At 42.2% G+C, this 16,793-nt stretch overlaps 1 protein-coding gene and 1 long non-coding RNA gene across 2 annotated transcripts; one reads left to right on the forward strand and one right to left on the reverse strand.

Moving 5' to 3' along the window:
- The first annotated feature begins 584 nt into the window (after positions 1–584).
- LOC118477391 lies at positions 585–1,313 on the forward strand. The gene has a single exon (XM_035968762.1). It carries the CDS (start codon positions 585–587, stop codon positions 1,311–1,313), a length of 729 nt encoding a protein of 242 aa, XP_035824655.1.
- An 8,685-nt stretch (positions 1,314–9,998) lies between these two features.
- Positions 9,999–11,440, reverse strand: LOC118477393. Its single transcript, XR_004858342.1, has 2 exons — positions 11,270–11,440; positions 9,999–10,489 (listed from the first exon to the last, which is right to left on the reverse strand). It is a non-coding gene; the product is annotated as an uncharacterized LOC118477393 (long non-coding RNA).
- Between the last annotated feature and the right edge of the window lie 5,353 nt (positions 11,441–16,793).

Raw genomic sequence — 16,793 nt, forward strand, 5'->3', positions numbered from 1 at the left:
AATGGGACTGCTGACGCAGAACAGCAAAACGTCACAGGCCACTATATAACTAACCTGTTTTGCTGCCTTTCACCCCACTGACCATAAGTGTCGGTTTTGACTAAAATGACGTCAGCGTTTCTCCGTATTCCTGTCCCATCAAGTCCAGCTAATTTCTTTCGGTGGAAATAAATCTCACCTTATCTTATCTTAGCTTCGCTCCACGTCACTGCGATGCAAGCACTGCTACAGAATCTGTGCTTCAAGCACAGGAATAATTAGCAATGAAAGAAACTGCATGAAGACAACCTTGAGACAATCTTAAGCTAAATTGACCGTCTGCATAGACGAAAAAAGCTATACATTATAGTATCTAATCTTAATATTGTGGGGTTATGCGAAACACTACGAGTACGATCGCATTGACCTCACAAGGACAAGGGACGTCACTGTCCGCGAGAGTGACACAGTGAGTAAAAATCAAGACCGAGAGGCGAGCAGTTCAACTCACGACAACTCAAGAGGTAGGTCTTAGCTTTATTTAAGCGCTACCCCTACATTGGTGACCCCGAAACTTGGAACGGATTTCCAAAATAACATTCAACATGGGCGAGGAAAACAAAGCGGTGTTTGCAGTTTCATTAAAGCTGCCAACATTCTGGACTACAAACCCCGAAGCTTGGTTTGCTCAAGCGGAGGCACAATTTGCCATCTGCTGTGTTACAGTGGACGACACGAAATGTTACCACGTGGTGGCTAGCCTTGACAGTCAAACAGCAACACGTGCTCTATCTGTCCTTGTTTCACCACCGCAGGAACGCAAGTATGAGACTATTAAGACCTTCCTTTTATCTGCTTTTGGCAAATCTGAATCTAAAAGAGCCCACCTCCTTCTTAACATTCAGGGACTTGGTGACCGCAAACCATCGGAGCTAATGGACTCTAAGCTAGCTCTTCTTGGGCCCCATAGCCCATGTTTCCTATTCAGACACCTGTTCTTACAACAACTGCCTGAACATGTGAGAACACCTCTGGCAGCGTCACACACTGTTGATTACAGGCTACTGGCACAGGAAGCGGACAGACTTTACCTGTCCGTCATTCCAAACTCCACCTCAGTGCTAGAGGTAAACATCGCTTCAACACAGCCATCACCCTCTGGATCTAGAGCTAGACCTAGCGGTGGTCAAACCTCACAAGTGTGCTGGTACCACAATCGTTATGGAGAACAGGCACGCAAATGCATCCAACCATGCACACATCCTGCCCCCAAACCTCGTTCCTTTCCAACTGCTAACAAGAACCACGGAAACGCCAGGCAGGGTCAGCAGTAGTCTCTCAAGCTTCTGCTGGCCCATGCTCCCCACAACTGGTTATGACTGACAACATCACAGGACGTCGTTTCTTGGTTGACACAGGTGCACAGGTATCAGTCATTCACGCAACACAGTTGGACAAACACACTGGTACCTGCGGACCTCCACTCCTCGCCGCAAACGGCTCTAACATTGCTACTTATGGTATGCGTATCATACAAATTAGGACCAAGGATCGAGTCTTCACAGCAAGATTTGTGGTAGCAGATGTGAAACGGCCATTACTCGGCGCAGACTTCCTCCGCCGAGACAACCTCCTTGTCGATGTGCGTGGCCAGCAGGTCATCAATGCTGACTCGTTGGCCATCTACCCTTGCAGCACCCATCGAGTAGCGAATGCATCGATACAAGAGCTCGTTCCTGTTGCTCCGCAGAGCAACAAGTTCATGAAAGTGCTCTCCGAGTTTCCCCAAATCCTCCAACCCACTTTTTCATCTTCAGAGGTGAAACATGGCGTCCATCATCATGTGCCTACTACTGCCCCCCCCCCCCCCTATCCATGCTAAAGCACGTCGTCTAGCACCTGACAAACAAGCCACTGCAAAAGAGGAATTCAAGAAGATGGAAGACATGGGAGTGATTCGACAATCTAGCAGCCCGTGGGCATCTCCTTTGCACATGGTCCCTAAAAATAGTGGAGAGTGGAGACCATGAGGGGATTTTAGTCGCCTCAACGACAGGACGATAGCAGACCGGTACCCCATTCCTCACATCCAGGATTTCTCGGCTGGGCTGAAAGGGAAAACTATCTTCTCCAAGATTGACCTCATTAGGGGATACCATCAGATACTCATGGCCCCAGAGGACATAAAAAACAGCAATCATCACTCCATTCGGCCTTTACGAATTTCTACGCATGCCTTTTGGTCTCAAGAATGCTGCACAAGCATTTCAGCGCTTGATGGACTCTCTGCTCCAAGATCTCAAATGTGCTTTCAACTACATAGACGACATCCTTGTCGCTAGCGACTCAGAAGCCCAACATTTGAAAGATCTTCACGCTGTTTGTGAAAGATTGCGTGAGGCTGGTCTTGTGGTAAGACTGGAGAAATGTGTTTTTGGAGTCCCGGAGATTGACTTCTTAGGTCACCACATCACTCCATTAGGATCTACACCTCTCCCCTCCAAGATTAAAGTAATTGAGGATTTTCCCCCTCCTCAAACAGTGAAAGGGTTACAAGAGTACTTAGGGATGGTAAACTTCTATCATCGGTTTATTCCCCATGCAGCAGAGGTCCAACGCCCCCTGTACGATGCTTTAAAGAACTTTTCAAAGTCCACTCAGGTCCAGTGGTCGGAAGAAATGAGCACTGCCTTCCAGACTAGCAAGGCAGCACTGGCAGAGGCAGCCATGCTTGCCCACCCGAACACCGACGTGCCCATCGCACTCTCATGTGATGCATCGGAACAAGCCGTTGGCGCGGTTTTCGAACAATTTGTGGATGGGTCGTGGCAACCCTTAGCTTTCTTCAGTCGACGCTTACGTCCTGCAGAGAAGAAGTACAGCGCTTTTGACAGAGAACTGCTCAGCATCTATCTCTCCATTCGTCATTTCCGGTTCCTGCTTGAGGGTCGATTATTCTTTGTCTTCACTGACCACAAGCCCCTGACTTTCTCGATGTCAAAAGTCACAGAACCCTGGTCTGGTCGACAACAGAGGCAACTGTCCTTCATCTTTCAGTTCACAACAGACCTCAGGCATATTTCGGGTAAAGACAATGTCACCGCTGACTGCCTTTCACGCTCTATCTCCAATGTGTCGGTAGGCGTAGACTACTCGGCAATGGCAACTTCTCAGGCCGCAAGTGAGGAAGTTCAGGCCTATCGCACAGCCATCACAAATCTCCGTCTGGTTTATATTGCTGTAGAACCAACCGGTCCTCAACTGTTGTGTGACATCTCCACAGGGAAACCACGCCCAGTGGTGCCGCCAGACTTCCGACTTCAAGTTTTTGACATCATACACAGCCTTTCACATTCAGGGACAAGAGCTACAGCACGACTTGTGTCCCAGATGTTCGTGTGGCATGGTTTGAAGTAACAAGATAGACAATGGGTAAGAGAGTGTTTGGATTGCCAACGATCCAAAGTACACACACACGTCGACGCCCCACTTGAGAAGATTCCAACACCAAAGAAAAGATTCAGTCACATACACGTGGACATTGTCGGACCTCTCCCTTCTTCCCAGGGATACATTTATCTGTTTACAATCATTGACCGCAGCTCACGCTGGCCAGAAGTGATACCACTACAAAACACGTCTACTGTCACTTGTGCACATCCGCTCATCAGTGTATGGATAGCCCGTTTTGGCATCCCAACAGACAATACTTCCGACAGGGGTTCTCAATTCACGTCTGCCCTCTGGACGGAAATTATGGAAAGACTCGGGACTAAGATCCATCGAACGACTTCCTATCATCCACAGTCGAACGGAATCGTCGAGAGATTCCATAGGACTCTTAAATCCTCACTCATGGCTCGACTGCATAGTCCCAACTGGATGGAACAACTACCATGGGTCATGCTGGGCTTAAGAACTGTTCCTAAGGAGGACATCGGAACTTCAGTGGCTGAGTTAATGTACGGAGAACCTCTCACAATTCCAGGAGAAATGATTGCTGCCACCGCCACCCCTTTCTGTGCCACTGAACAGCTAAATGATTTCCGTGGCCAGGCCCAATCATTCCTACCCACTCCAACTTCACGACACTGCCAGCCTCCAAACAAGGTGCCAAGCACTTTGACAACAGCAAAGTATGTCTTTGTCAGATGCGACGCCTCTCAACGTCTCTTACAACGTCCATACACTGGACCATACGTCGTAACCGCTCGGAACAGCAAGACTTTCCACATACTCGTGGGAAATAGGACAGAAACGATTTCGATTGATCCCCTGAAACCGGCCCACGTAGAAACGTCGCAACCAGTCCTAATCGCTCACCCACCGAAACTTGGACGGCCCAGAACTATTACAACAAACAATCCTGCTCCTCCACCTCCACCTTCTTCATCTCAGCAGCCTCATCTTACGGCTTCCAAGAGCTCCAAGTCCGGACGTCAACTTCGTCCACCTAGGAGGTTTATGTGAGGACAATACTGATGGGGGGTTGTGTGGGGTTATGCAAAACACTACGAGTACGATCGCATTGACCTCACAAGGACAAGGGACGGCACTCTCCGCGAGAGTGACACAGTGAGTAAAAATCAAGACCGAGATGCGAGCAGTTCAACTCACGACAACTCAAGAGGTAGGTCTTAGCTTTATTTAAGCGCTATCCCTACAATATCTTATTATCAAATTGTGTTTGATACTGGAGTCATTTAAATTATTCGCTGTTTAAAATTGCCACAAAGCTTACAGGTTCAGTCTTTCCCCCGCCTCCCCTCAGGTTCTCCCGACCGGGGTTTGATCCTCAACGCCCTGTGTACATCGGCCAAAGTGATGGTCAGCTGTGGCTGGTGTTCTATACAGACCTGGGGGGCGGAGCTCTACCCAACGGTCACTAGGTGAGACGGACAGTGAGGCCTTTGGAAATACCTCTCCGTGAATGTTAAGGCCTAATTATTCTGAGTTTTATATTGGTATAGTTTGGTTGTGAGCTAATTATTCTGAGATTTATTTTCGTATAGTTTTGTCTCCCTTGGTTTAGCTCAGTTCAGCTTTTAATTTAATTTAACATGCAAGTTGTTTTTAGTTTTGTTTAATCTTGAGTTAAGTTTAGGTCAATTCACCGCTCTGTTTAGTTTGGTTTTCTTTAGTTTAGACAAAGTTATATTAGTTGGTTAACTAACAGATTAGTTTAGTTTAGGATAATGTAGTTTTCTGGTTTTAAGTTTAGTGTTGGTTAGATCATTTATTTCTTAATTTTTGTAAAGAGAAAAAACACATTGTCACGATCACGCATACAATGTTATGCTAAAAAGATAAAACAATATAGATACACTAAAGCAAGGGACGGAGAAAACAGAAGTAGAACCTGCGAGTGGCATCTGCCAAAAAAAACCCAAAGGAAGTCAAGATCATATCCCAATGTTTTGTGTCATGTTCTAGTGTCGTAGTCGGAAACATGTATTCACGTGTTTGTTCGTTTCTTTTTTGTCTAGAGCTTTTACGCTCCCATCGACACTGTTTAGATAATTGAATTGGTGGACTTTGTCCGGACTGAAAGGAACAGAACGTGCAAGCAGAAAGACAAAGATACTCAATTAAAAAATTATAAAATTAAACTCAGGTCCTTTGCGTGTAATAGCAAAGTACCTAAACGCTACACTACAAAGGCCGCTGTGAGTGGCAAAAACAATTAAATGTCTTATAAAATAACAACTATAAGATGTATTTCACGCATTAAATTATAAAATAACAACTATAAGATGTATTTCACGCATTAAATTATAAAATAACAACTATAAGATGTATTTCACGCATTAAATTATAAAATAACAACTATAAGATGTATTTCACGCATTAAATTATAAAATAACAACTATAAGATGTATTTCACGCATTAAATTATAAAATAACAACTATAAGATGTATTTCACGCATTAAATTATAAAATAACAACTATAAGATTATTTCACGCATTAAATTATAAAATAACAACTATAAGATTATTTCACGCATTAAATTATAAAAACGTTTAACCTGTTCTTTTTTCTCTTATGTTTTCTTTTCATGTCAGGTCCACTTAGCAGCTTCTTGCAAACAATATTGTACAATGGGATATAATATAGATGTGGCTTTTGTGAACATGTTGTGTAAACACTAAAGTACAGTGTATGCACCAGTTTAATGTGTATACCCTAGTGTGTTGTGTAAACTATAGCGTGTTGAGCAAACATAAGTGTGCTGTGTGTTGCAGGAATCTCGGCTACGGGGCCCACAACACAGCCGCCCGTGTCGGGGGAATGCTTGCTCCTTTTGTCATCAATTTTGTAAGTCACGTTGATCAAAGCAGACACATTTCAAATGACCCTGCATTAAAAATTACGTGTATTTCTTCCGTCTTTTCTCATGTGAGACGGGAGAAACCTTCAGAAAATAAACTTTCAGACTGAAAGAAATTGAAGAATTTTTAAAGAAAGTGTCTCGAGGTCAGTTATATAAGGGCTACATTAGTAACAGTTGGTCCAATTTCTTTTTTCACATTTGTTGTTTCTGTTAAATGTTGCCCCTGGACTTAAGAATTTGAACAGACATAAAAGCCTAGAACTAGAACATCTTTCTGTTACCGGGAAAATGGTAGGAAAACGTTGTTTATTGTTTTGTTGTTGTTTTTTCATAGTTTTTTAAAGATCGCATGATTTAGACATGCATTAGTTTGTTGAGACCGTACTCCATTTAAACGTGTCTGTAGATCGAATCCTCATTTGACTGTTATTCTCTCTGCTCTGTGCAGGACGACATGAAGGTGGTCTCCTACGTCATCATAGCCGTGCTGTGTTTCCTCGTGGTGGTGACCACATTCGTCCTGCCTGAGACCAAGGGCAAGAGTTTGGCGGACAGTCTCAAATCCTACACGTCAGGAGCTCCGGGAGGGAAAGGTGAGGGTGACTGTGAGAAGTCTCCTAACGACATCAGCATCATCAGCGGCAAGGACGTGGAGATGAACAACGTCTTAGATTTTAAATCTCACAATGACAATGGTGCTGCAAAAGCGCGTGATGAGGATAGAAAGCCGCCAGTGGGTATGGACAGAGAATTTGAGAAAGGGAAGCAAACAACGAATGGAAACGGGAGGTTTAATGATGGTGGGAACACGGAGACAGATTCTGTTGTCGCCCGACTGTAAAGCAGGCACGACGTGTAACATCATCCCCTCCCCCACCACCCCTGCCCATTCTTCATCTACGAGACAATAATAATAGATAGTCTTTGTATAGCGCGAATTCCCGCTCAACAGCAAGCAGCTATATGCGCTTTGCAATCTGTATTATTACCCCAGAAGACCTAATAGCATGTATAAACAATCTCAACTTCCTGGGAAGCATACAGTGCAAGTTGCAACTTTAAAGGCACTCAGACACTAACATATCTTTCGCTGTCTATAGCCAGGTAGTCATTCCCACCAGGGTGAAATGAGGGAAGTGCCTTTCTCAGGGACACAACGTCGGGCTTGAGGCTCGAATCTCTGAACGCGCAATCTCACGATTACAACAGACTAGATGAAACTAGTAAATTTCTGAGGGTTGCTGGAGGACATTAGTTGTAGGTCCTTCTCCTTTGTCATCCCTCTGCTGTTTCTCTACTTTCGTCTAGGTTTTCCAATGGGCAAATCATCCACACTACTTCTTTTTTTCCTGGGTATTTGTTTTACGGCGCTCGCAACTGCATAAGGTCATATGAGCGCACGGGACACATTAAATATCTTCAGTTGGTAGGAATTTTTTAATTTTGCCAGGGTGGCGGCAGAAGCCTAAATTTTGGACCATCAAGAGAGGTGCCACTTGCGCACGGGCCCTCCGAGATTTTTCAGCCTTATCCGAGCGGGCCAGGAGTTGGATCTTACGTACCATAAGATCAGGGGTGTGGCTGAAAGACAAGAAGTGCAGTAGAATGGCTGAAGAAAGAGTCGGGAGCCCAGAGGAGGGGGGAAAAGTAGGTGAGGGGTGATTGCAGAAAGTGGAGACGAAAGCAGTCAACAGAACATTGTTAAAGAGTTGGACAGGAGGTGAAAAGAGAACATTTTAGAGAATAAAATGTTCTGCCGTTATCCAGATTCGAACCCTGGACCTATTGAATGAGAGGCAAACACCGTAACCTCTCGACCACGAGAGCCCTCTTCACTACTTCAAACTTTAAAGGTTGGAAGTCTGGGTACACACGAAATCATATTATGATTCTGCATTTAACAGAAGGAGCTTTGAAGATTAAGAATTGAGTAGATATGCTGGATTTGACGAAATAGAAACATCGTACCCTATTCATGATAATACATTGTGAATGTAATATGTGTATATAACATGAAGTTAAACTATTTTTGTGGTATGTACCGGAGAAACCTTTTACATAATAAAATTTGCATAAACATGATGACGACAAGTGTTCATGGGTTATTTTACAATGTCTGCTAAAACGTCATGAATTTATGTGTGCATAAAGGACAATAAATTAATGAATTGATTATCTTCAGTGTCAGTGTGTCATCAGTTTCTCAAGCATTGCAGTTTGAATACACAATGAAACTTAATGTACTTTATTAAGAGGTCAGAAGGTAAGTGGAAGATAGGACATCTTTTGACAACGCTATAAAGCTGATGATCTGTGAAAATGTCGCTCGCACGTTTCATGAGAGGAGTCGCTGACTCGTGGAGCTGAGTTACAAAGTCATCCTGACCTTGGAAATTATTTTCCAGACAGGGTGAGCCTACAGTATAGAGTAATAAATTATGACTGTCGATTAATTCTGAGAGCGAGGTGGGCGTCTTCAGTGACAGTGGGTGACGGGTACTGGCAACATCTTTCAAAATAAGAACAAAAGAAAAGCAAAAACAAAACTATGTCAGTACACTGTCAGTTTGGCTGGTTGCTGAAGACTATTGTAGCAACACGCACGATGTTACTTTTTTGCACTAGGACCCTGCCCAGAACAATATGCTGTTAATTATACACGGCTTCTTGTTGACTGGGATGTATGTAAATCTTCACAGTCTGCATACTGTTTAAGATTGCCGCAACTTTAGACTGAGCGTGCAATTCTGAGTATCACGTACAGTTACACAAATTTCGTAATTCTTTGACCCACCCCCCCCCCCCCCCCCCCCCCCCAAAAAAAGCAAAAGGCATAAAACGAAACAATAACATACACGACGGTCTTTTTAGTCAATTTACAAGCTTTGAGATCAAGGCACGAAAACGCGAATACAAGGAAACTGAATTCAACGAAACATGGGCTTTATTTACTTTACATTTACTTGTTCTTTCTCTGTTGTCGTTAAGCGTCTAGTGGAGAAGCAGTTTTCTACGGTAGGCCAGCTCTGCAGCTCTTTCAAAAAGTATTTATAAATTCTCAGGGTTTCCCTGACTCCCTCAATCCACCTTTTGTGTGGTCTACCTCTTCCTAAGTATTTGGTGTTATAGGCTCTCCAGGCTGGCTGGCTTGGTAACATTCGTAACAGGTGACCAGACCATTCATTTATTCTATTTTTAAATGAAACTCAGGCAGGACTTAGTGTCAATAGTCACTCTTAGTTCTCTATTTCTCTGCCTGTCTCTTCTTGTGAGGTTTTGCGGAGACATTTCATAATTAACATTAAACAAAATAATTCTGGATTCAAGGGGAAGGTTCTTCAATAGCCTTGACGGCTACGGTATGAAAACCGATTCCCAAAAGAGTTGGAAATTGGAAATTAGTACAAGATAACTTTCAACTCATGTGATTGAGTTTTTCGATGAATTATACTCTCCCGTTCTATAGAGGATTATCATTTGTCAAGATTAGATAACAAATTCTACGCAATAGATGATAGTTATTAGACTAGACGCAGAGGTTGGCGGGGGGATTAAGGTTTGTTATTTTATTGTCCTGTTTAGGTGGACAATGGTGCATCTCACAGCAAGCAAATAACATAAAAACCAGATTCCCCAGGGAGCCACTGACGTTTATAGTTGCTTTACGACACAAAAATCAAAAGAGATGATTTCATCATAAATTTTATTTTTCCTTCTATAACTTATATTACAAATGCTATACCAATCAGGTGTCTATTTAGTTTTTAAAATATGACAAATGTTTACACACAAATTACTGGACCTTCGTACTTGCTGCTCCACAATAAACTGCTTCCTAAACCTATGCAATGATCTTGTTCCTTAGAGTAGAAATATTGTATTTTAAAGTGTACATCTCATTGCAACCGCTATATAAATATAAAAGCGTCAGTTGATTATAAAAATATGCCGGCTGAAAAATGTATGTTTTCAAGTGTAAATTTTCTTTTTCAAAAACGTTTTAGGCTACGTATAACTTCCATATAAAGACGTCTCGTCAGCCATAAATGAACGCTGCCCCATTGCAGGCAATCCAGTTAATGCGGAGTTCAAAGGGCAGCAGACCTCCGAGAGTGACCCTCACATCGAACCCTTCATTCGTCTCATTCGTGGCTTCCACCGTACAGTTTTTCAAGCCCTGGGGAAAGAGAGAGAAAAAATCACAATCTATAGATTGGAATCTTTAATTGCATATCATAAATTCCCACTCAACAGCAAGCTAAATGCGCTTTACAATCTATATTATTACCCCAGCAAAACTGACAGCATTCTGAAACAATCTCAACTTCCTGGGAAACAAAGTGCAAGCTGCCATTGTGAAGGCGTTAAAACACGATCATGCTGACAAAACCTTAAGCTATCTATGGCAGGGTACTCATTCCCACATGGGTGAAGTAAGGAAAATTAATGTAACGGACACAATGTCGAAACTCCGAACAATGTCGAAACTCCGAACCCGCAACCTCACGTTTTACGAGTCCGGTAGCCTAACATCTAAACTACTGACGCCACAGTAGGTCCTTTGTGCCAGATGAGCACGTTAAAGATCCCTTGGTAGTCCTAAAATCGATTAGAGTAGGCTTCGGCCGCCACCCGAGCAAATTCAAAATTAATTCCTACTAAACTGAAATTGTTTAATGTTTCCCTTCGCTGAGCTTATGCAGTGGTGAGCGCCGTAAAACACTTTCCAAAAAGTATAATATTACTCTTATTCTTATTCTTATTCTTATCATAGTACTATGTTGTTGTTGTTGTTGTTGTTGTTGTTGTTGCTGTTATTGTTGTTGTTGTTGTCGTTGTTGTTGTTGTTGTTGTTGCTGCTGTTGTTATTGTTGTTTTTGCAGCTGTTGATGTTGTTGTTGTTGTTGTTGTTGTTGTTGTTGTTGTTGCTGATGCTACTCTCGTTGCAATCCCGTACCAGGTCAAAGATACCGGAGAGTCCGGCGCTGACCACAGGTGCGTCTTTGAACTTCCTCTGGTACTTGACCGGGATGTCCACGGAGACCAGCGAGCCCGTGAAGAAGGTGAAGAAGTTGCAGAACGGGTAGATGACGTTCTCGTCACAGATGTTGGCCTCCAGGTTCCCCGTCTCGCAGCCCAGTTTCTCCAGCGTGTTCACGCGTGACTCCAGGGCTCGGAGCTGAGAGAAAACTTGGGAGAGGGAGACATTTTTGTTTTTGTAAAGTGTTTTATGGTGCTCGCAACTGCATAAGGTCATATGAGGGCGCTGGACACTCCTAATATTTTCAGTCGGTAGGAAATTTTGAATTTTTCCCGGGTGGCGCCGAAGCCTACTCTTATCGATTTTAGACCACCAAGGGATCTTTAACGTGCGCAACTGGCACACGGGCCCTCCGAGATTTTTCGCCCTTGTCCGAGAAGGCTAGGTGTAGATCTTTCCTACCAGAAGATCAGGGGTGTTGCTGAAAGACAGCAGTAAGAAGAAGCGAAGGAGTAGCAGTAGAAAGGCTGCAGAAAGAATCAGGAGCCCAGAGGAAGGGGCAAAGGGGGTGAGGGGGTGGGGGCAGAAAGTGGAGACGAAAGCAGACAACAGAACATTGCTAGAGAGCAGGAAATGAGATGAAAGGAGACAAATTTAGAGAAGAAAATGTTTCGGTCGCTACCCGGAATCGAACCCGGGACTTTTTTAATGAGAGGCCAACACCTTAACTTCTAGGCCACGAGAGCCCCCCACAGGGAGACAGAAGCAAAATATTGTTGGGTTTTGTTTTCTTTATTTGTCTGTTGTGAAAAGGGGGGGGGGTGGGGGTATTTATTCTTTTTGTACTGAGGACGAATGTAACAAAAGCAAAATACATGTTTATTTTTGTTATTTATTTGTTTTGTATTTTGGTTGTTTGTTTCTTGGTTGGTTGTTGTTGTGGGGGTTTTTTGTGATTTTTTGGGCGGTTGTTTTTTTTGTTGTTTTTTTTTTTATAATTCTAGTTGCACTGAGGAGTGCAAGTGGGGAGAGGGTGAGAGAAGCACAATTATAATGTTTAGGTTTTCTTCGTTTATTCCTTTTTTACTGTTCTGGTTATACTGATAGGAGTCTGTCGCTGTACTAGACTCAGATTTGTAACTTGGAAGGTGAGCACCATGTTTTGGGGGTTTGGACGGGGGGGTTTTTTACTGCTCCGTTAAAAAAAAAATTTATTCAATGAAATCGTTAACTAATTTATTCATGGACATGTTTCAAAAAGGAGTCTTCATCTTTAGATAAGTAGGCCTATAAGGGTAATAATAATTAGATCTCTAATACTCAATCCCCAGTTGGGCTCTAGACGCTTTGCATCAAAATCTTTAGTAGAATTAAAAGGTAATCTTCAAAACTGTCTCTAAAAAAAGGGGGGTTTAACCGACATTACCCAAACCATAAACAAACCAAAAAAAACACCCAAAAAAAACCCACAGTAGTACAAACATAACGCTGAGAAAGAATGAAATCTGACTGTCTGGATTTTCACTGTGGCCCGCAGACGACATAGAGTTCGATTCCCCATTGAGATTTTTTTTAAAGACTTCTTCGTCTACCTTCTGTCTGCTTGAATTCTGCACCACACTCAGAATGTATTAAACCCAGACAATCAGGAGCACAGTAACCGGGCCCCTGTATGATCTAATTTGTGTCGAACGTGGCGTGAAAGATTACAATTTTAATATCTTTTGTTGTTTTTTTACCAAACCTACCGCTGTACGGGGGTCTGTAGTAGTCTCTCCTGGCGGGAAAGAACCCGCTAACAACGGTGACCGCACCAAGAGCTACTGACAGCAACGCGAAAACGGATGCAGAGTTCATGCTTGCAGATCAAGGGTTAAGCTGGGGTCGCCACCTGTGAGATGGGAAACTTAAAAATTAAAAGAAAAAATTATTCCAGTACAAAGCAGCAAGAAAATGTAGGAAACCCCCACTCTTGTTTGTGGAGAATAGATAGATAGATAGATAGATAGATAGATAGATAGATAGATAGATAGATAGATAGATAGATAGATAGATAGACAGATAGACAGATAGATAGATAGAGTGAGGGAGTGAGTGAGTGAGTGAGTGAGTGAGTGAGTGAGTGAGTGAGTGAGTGAGTGAGTGTGTGAGCGAGAAAGAAAGAGATATGGAGAAAGAACGTGGGTCTCTCTCTTTGTCTCTGTCTCTGTCTCTGTCTCTCTCTTTCTCTGTCTCTCTCTCTCTCTCTCTCTCTCTCTCTCTCTCTCTCTCTCTCCAGCATCTGTGGCTATCCGCCTCGTGTACCTGACGGTACAGGGAGAGAGTAAGTATATAAGTAAGTATCATGGTGAAATCAGGCGCTCGTCAAAATTAAAAATGAAAAGGAAGATATGGGTATTTTTCTGTGCTTTAGATTCTTTCGAATTCTATATTTTTGGCTCAACACTTTTCACGTCCTTTAAAAAATGCTTTTCTATGTGGCTGTTACAGAAAAACGTTTTCATTAAAGGCAAAAAATAGTAAATTTTCTGTTTCCAACAACCCTTACGCGTGGGAAGCCATCAAACTTTGGCAGCCATTTTCTTGCTAATTTTACCCCTAAAACAGGTGACCCCCAATTTCCTACAATCCAAAAATATCTCGACTTCTAATGAAAATAAATGGGTAATTATCTTGTCGAACGCAATGAGTAGGCTTTAACATGATACCAATATTTCTATAATGTGCCCAACATTCAGTTGACGAGCGCCTGATTCTACCACGTCGTAACACAAATATAGAATAATGTCGCTGCTGCCGCTAGCATTCCACTTGGATCCCAATTCTAAAATTTTAAAAATGTTTACATCATCTCAAAGCTCTATTAAAGATGCACCTTTCAGCATCACCAAAATGCAGTTTGAGGCTATGGTCAAGGCTAACATACAATTTTCTGGCTTTTTATGATTCTTGATAGGAACATTATAACAACAACTTGGGGTGTTGTTGTTGGTGGTGGTGGTAGTGGTGATGATGGTGATGTTGTTGTTGTTGTTGTTGTTGTTGTTGTTGTTGTTGTTGTTGTTGTTGTTGTTGTTTTTATACTTCTGACGTAAAAAGTGCACAAACAGGCCTAAGTAGATTTCTTGCGGCACCCACGATGTTTATGCTTTATAGAGTTTACCCAGAATGAGCAATACTTACTCTGATCAAGGACAGCGTTCAATGACAAATGTCTTGAAACGGAGCATGCTTTTATACGTAAGATAATCCTCTTCCCTCTGTGGGTACAGATAAATTTTGAAATAATACGCTACTGAGATGTCAGGCGAGTCGGTAGATCGTTTTTGCCTCCGGCTACACGAGACGAAACTGTTTTGTACGTAAATAACTCTGGCTTGGTGGGAGATGGGGAAAGAAGGGGTGGGGATATGGTGGTGTACTTTTATCTACAAACTCCGTGAACTCTGATAAACATTCCAGGTCAAGATTAATACAAAGCTTTGGGGGACAATGTAACAGAATATAACTACTTTGTCTTATTTTAGAACACCCAGTGGTATCTTGTTCTCTCAAATATAAAGTTCCTCTTTAAATCGTCAGTCGATTAAATGTAGGTTTCACTCGACTTTGTGTTTTAGAAAAAGATTCATTCAGTCTATCTGAGAAATTCTTTAAAAACTGAACATTCAATTTCCCTCAAAATTTTACAATCCCGTGAATTTTAAGCAAGAGATCAACGGGGGAAAAAACTTAACATGGCCCAACTTATAAAGCGGCGTCTGGAGTGCAGTACTTAGTCACTTCGCCGTTGCACTCAAAGGACTTTAGTTTGATTCCCACGGTGGATGGAATGTGGGGGGGGGGGTCTATTTCATTGATTTAATTATCCCCATCTCTTTGCAGTAATGTTTCTCCTACTATTCCAAAGTTGGCCCTTGATAGCGGGCTTAAATTAGCCTGCCTCCTAAATTTTAATGATCTACATTGGGCCAGAGGTGTGAAGAACATAATATCATAATCATAATTAATCATCAGCCTCCATCTGGAGCAACATAGAAGCGTTCAGTGTCTGAGTCTGCAGCAAAACGTGACGTTCGTAAAGTCTTTCTAATCAGTAAAGAAACTGTGAGAGCGAGAGAGCGTTAACGCTCTAAAAAGGAGCATACAGCAATAAATGTGTTTACCTATACTGTTCCAACTAGATGTTAGAAGCATCTCACTCGTAAATGATCTAAACAGTATCGATGGTGACGGAAAACTTTCACAATTACATTATTTTGTTCTACCTCCAACATCGAATGTGTTTTCCTCATAAACCTTGCATGTGTTGAAATGGCTTGTTCTTCACCTTTTGACTCAAAAGCCTTGAGTCTGATTCGCAAATTATGAGAAAATCTTTTTCTCAAATATTTCCATTTTTATGTTAGGCTACTGTATCCCTCATAGTCTGTATTTGGCCTTGGGAGACAAGCTCTATGAAGTCCACCTCCTTACTGATCTAAATTGTGTTGACGTAAACTATTTACCCTCGAACTCATACAACTGCTCCTGTACCTTTTATTTACTCGTCCTTATCAATATTAATTCTTTCAACAATAACAAAGTAAGACGGCAAAACACTATTCCCGTTATTCGCGTGGAGTCACTGATTGCATTCATTCGATTGAATAAAAATAGTGTTCGAAAGGAACAAAACCGAAATTAACAATTACACGTAAGCTTGATGACTGAGTGAGCACAGACCTGTATGTCATCCTCGAAGCAGCAACTGTTGTGACCTACTGTATTACCCGCCTGATTTAATTGGTTGTCCAAGCATATCTCGCATCATTTGACAATAAAGTTTTGAAAGGTAAATGGACACAAGTTTTTGGAGCGGGTCGGAACCCAACTGAATTTCAGACAGTTTTATTGGACCAGTGAGTTTGACTTAGCTCCAGGTCATTTAAATGAAAAGGGAAATACTGAGGACGTGATCTTTGTTTTGTGTCTTTTAGCAAGCGTTTTACGTAAAACGCAATTGGGTCATTTAAGGGACAAAGCGTAGAGGCGTCACAAGAGGGTATCAAACACAAAAAAGAAGGAGGAGAGATAAGAACAACATTTTCTATTTGATAAGAAAAGAGGAGCAAACCACACCAGAGCACCTGTCAGCCATCCACGGCGTAATGAGACGCGAGAATCATTATCTGAAGCTTACGTGCTTTCATTATTTGAAGAATATGTGCCATGATTACTATATACATGTTGATACAATCGATTTATGTGCGTCGTGATGCTGGGATATAGCACATCAGAAAATTGCAGCACATAAGGAAATTAATTTGAGCATATGTTTTCACTCACAAGCTCTCTTTCCTCATCCTTTTCTTTCAGGATTGATGCTTTTCTTTTCCTGTGTACGTCTGTTCATTTGATTTTGCTACTGTTACTACTACTACTACTACTACTACTACTACTACTATTACTACTACTACTACTACTACTACTACTACTACTACTACTACTACTACTACTA

Source organism: Aplysia californica, unplaced genomic scaffold, assembly GCF_000002075.1.
Source record: "Aplysia californica isolate F4 #8 unplaced genomic scaffold, AplCal3.0 scaffold00080, whole genome shotgun sequence".
Taxonomy (NCBI): Eukaryota; Metazoa; Mollusca; class Gastropoda; order Aplysiida; family Aplysiidae; genus Aplysia; species Aplysia californica.

Bases quoted from the DNA above. Each gene is read 5' to 3' on its own strand.
- LOC118477391 (XM_035968762.1), top strand. From the start codon at position 585: ATGGGCGAGGAAAACAAAGCGGTGTTTGCAGTTTCATTAAAGCTGCCA.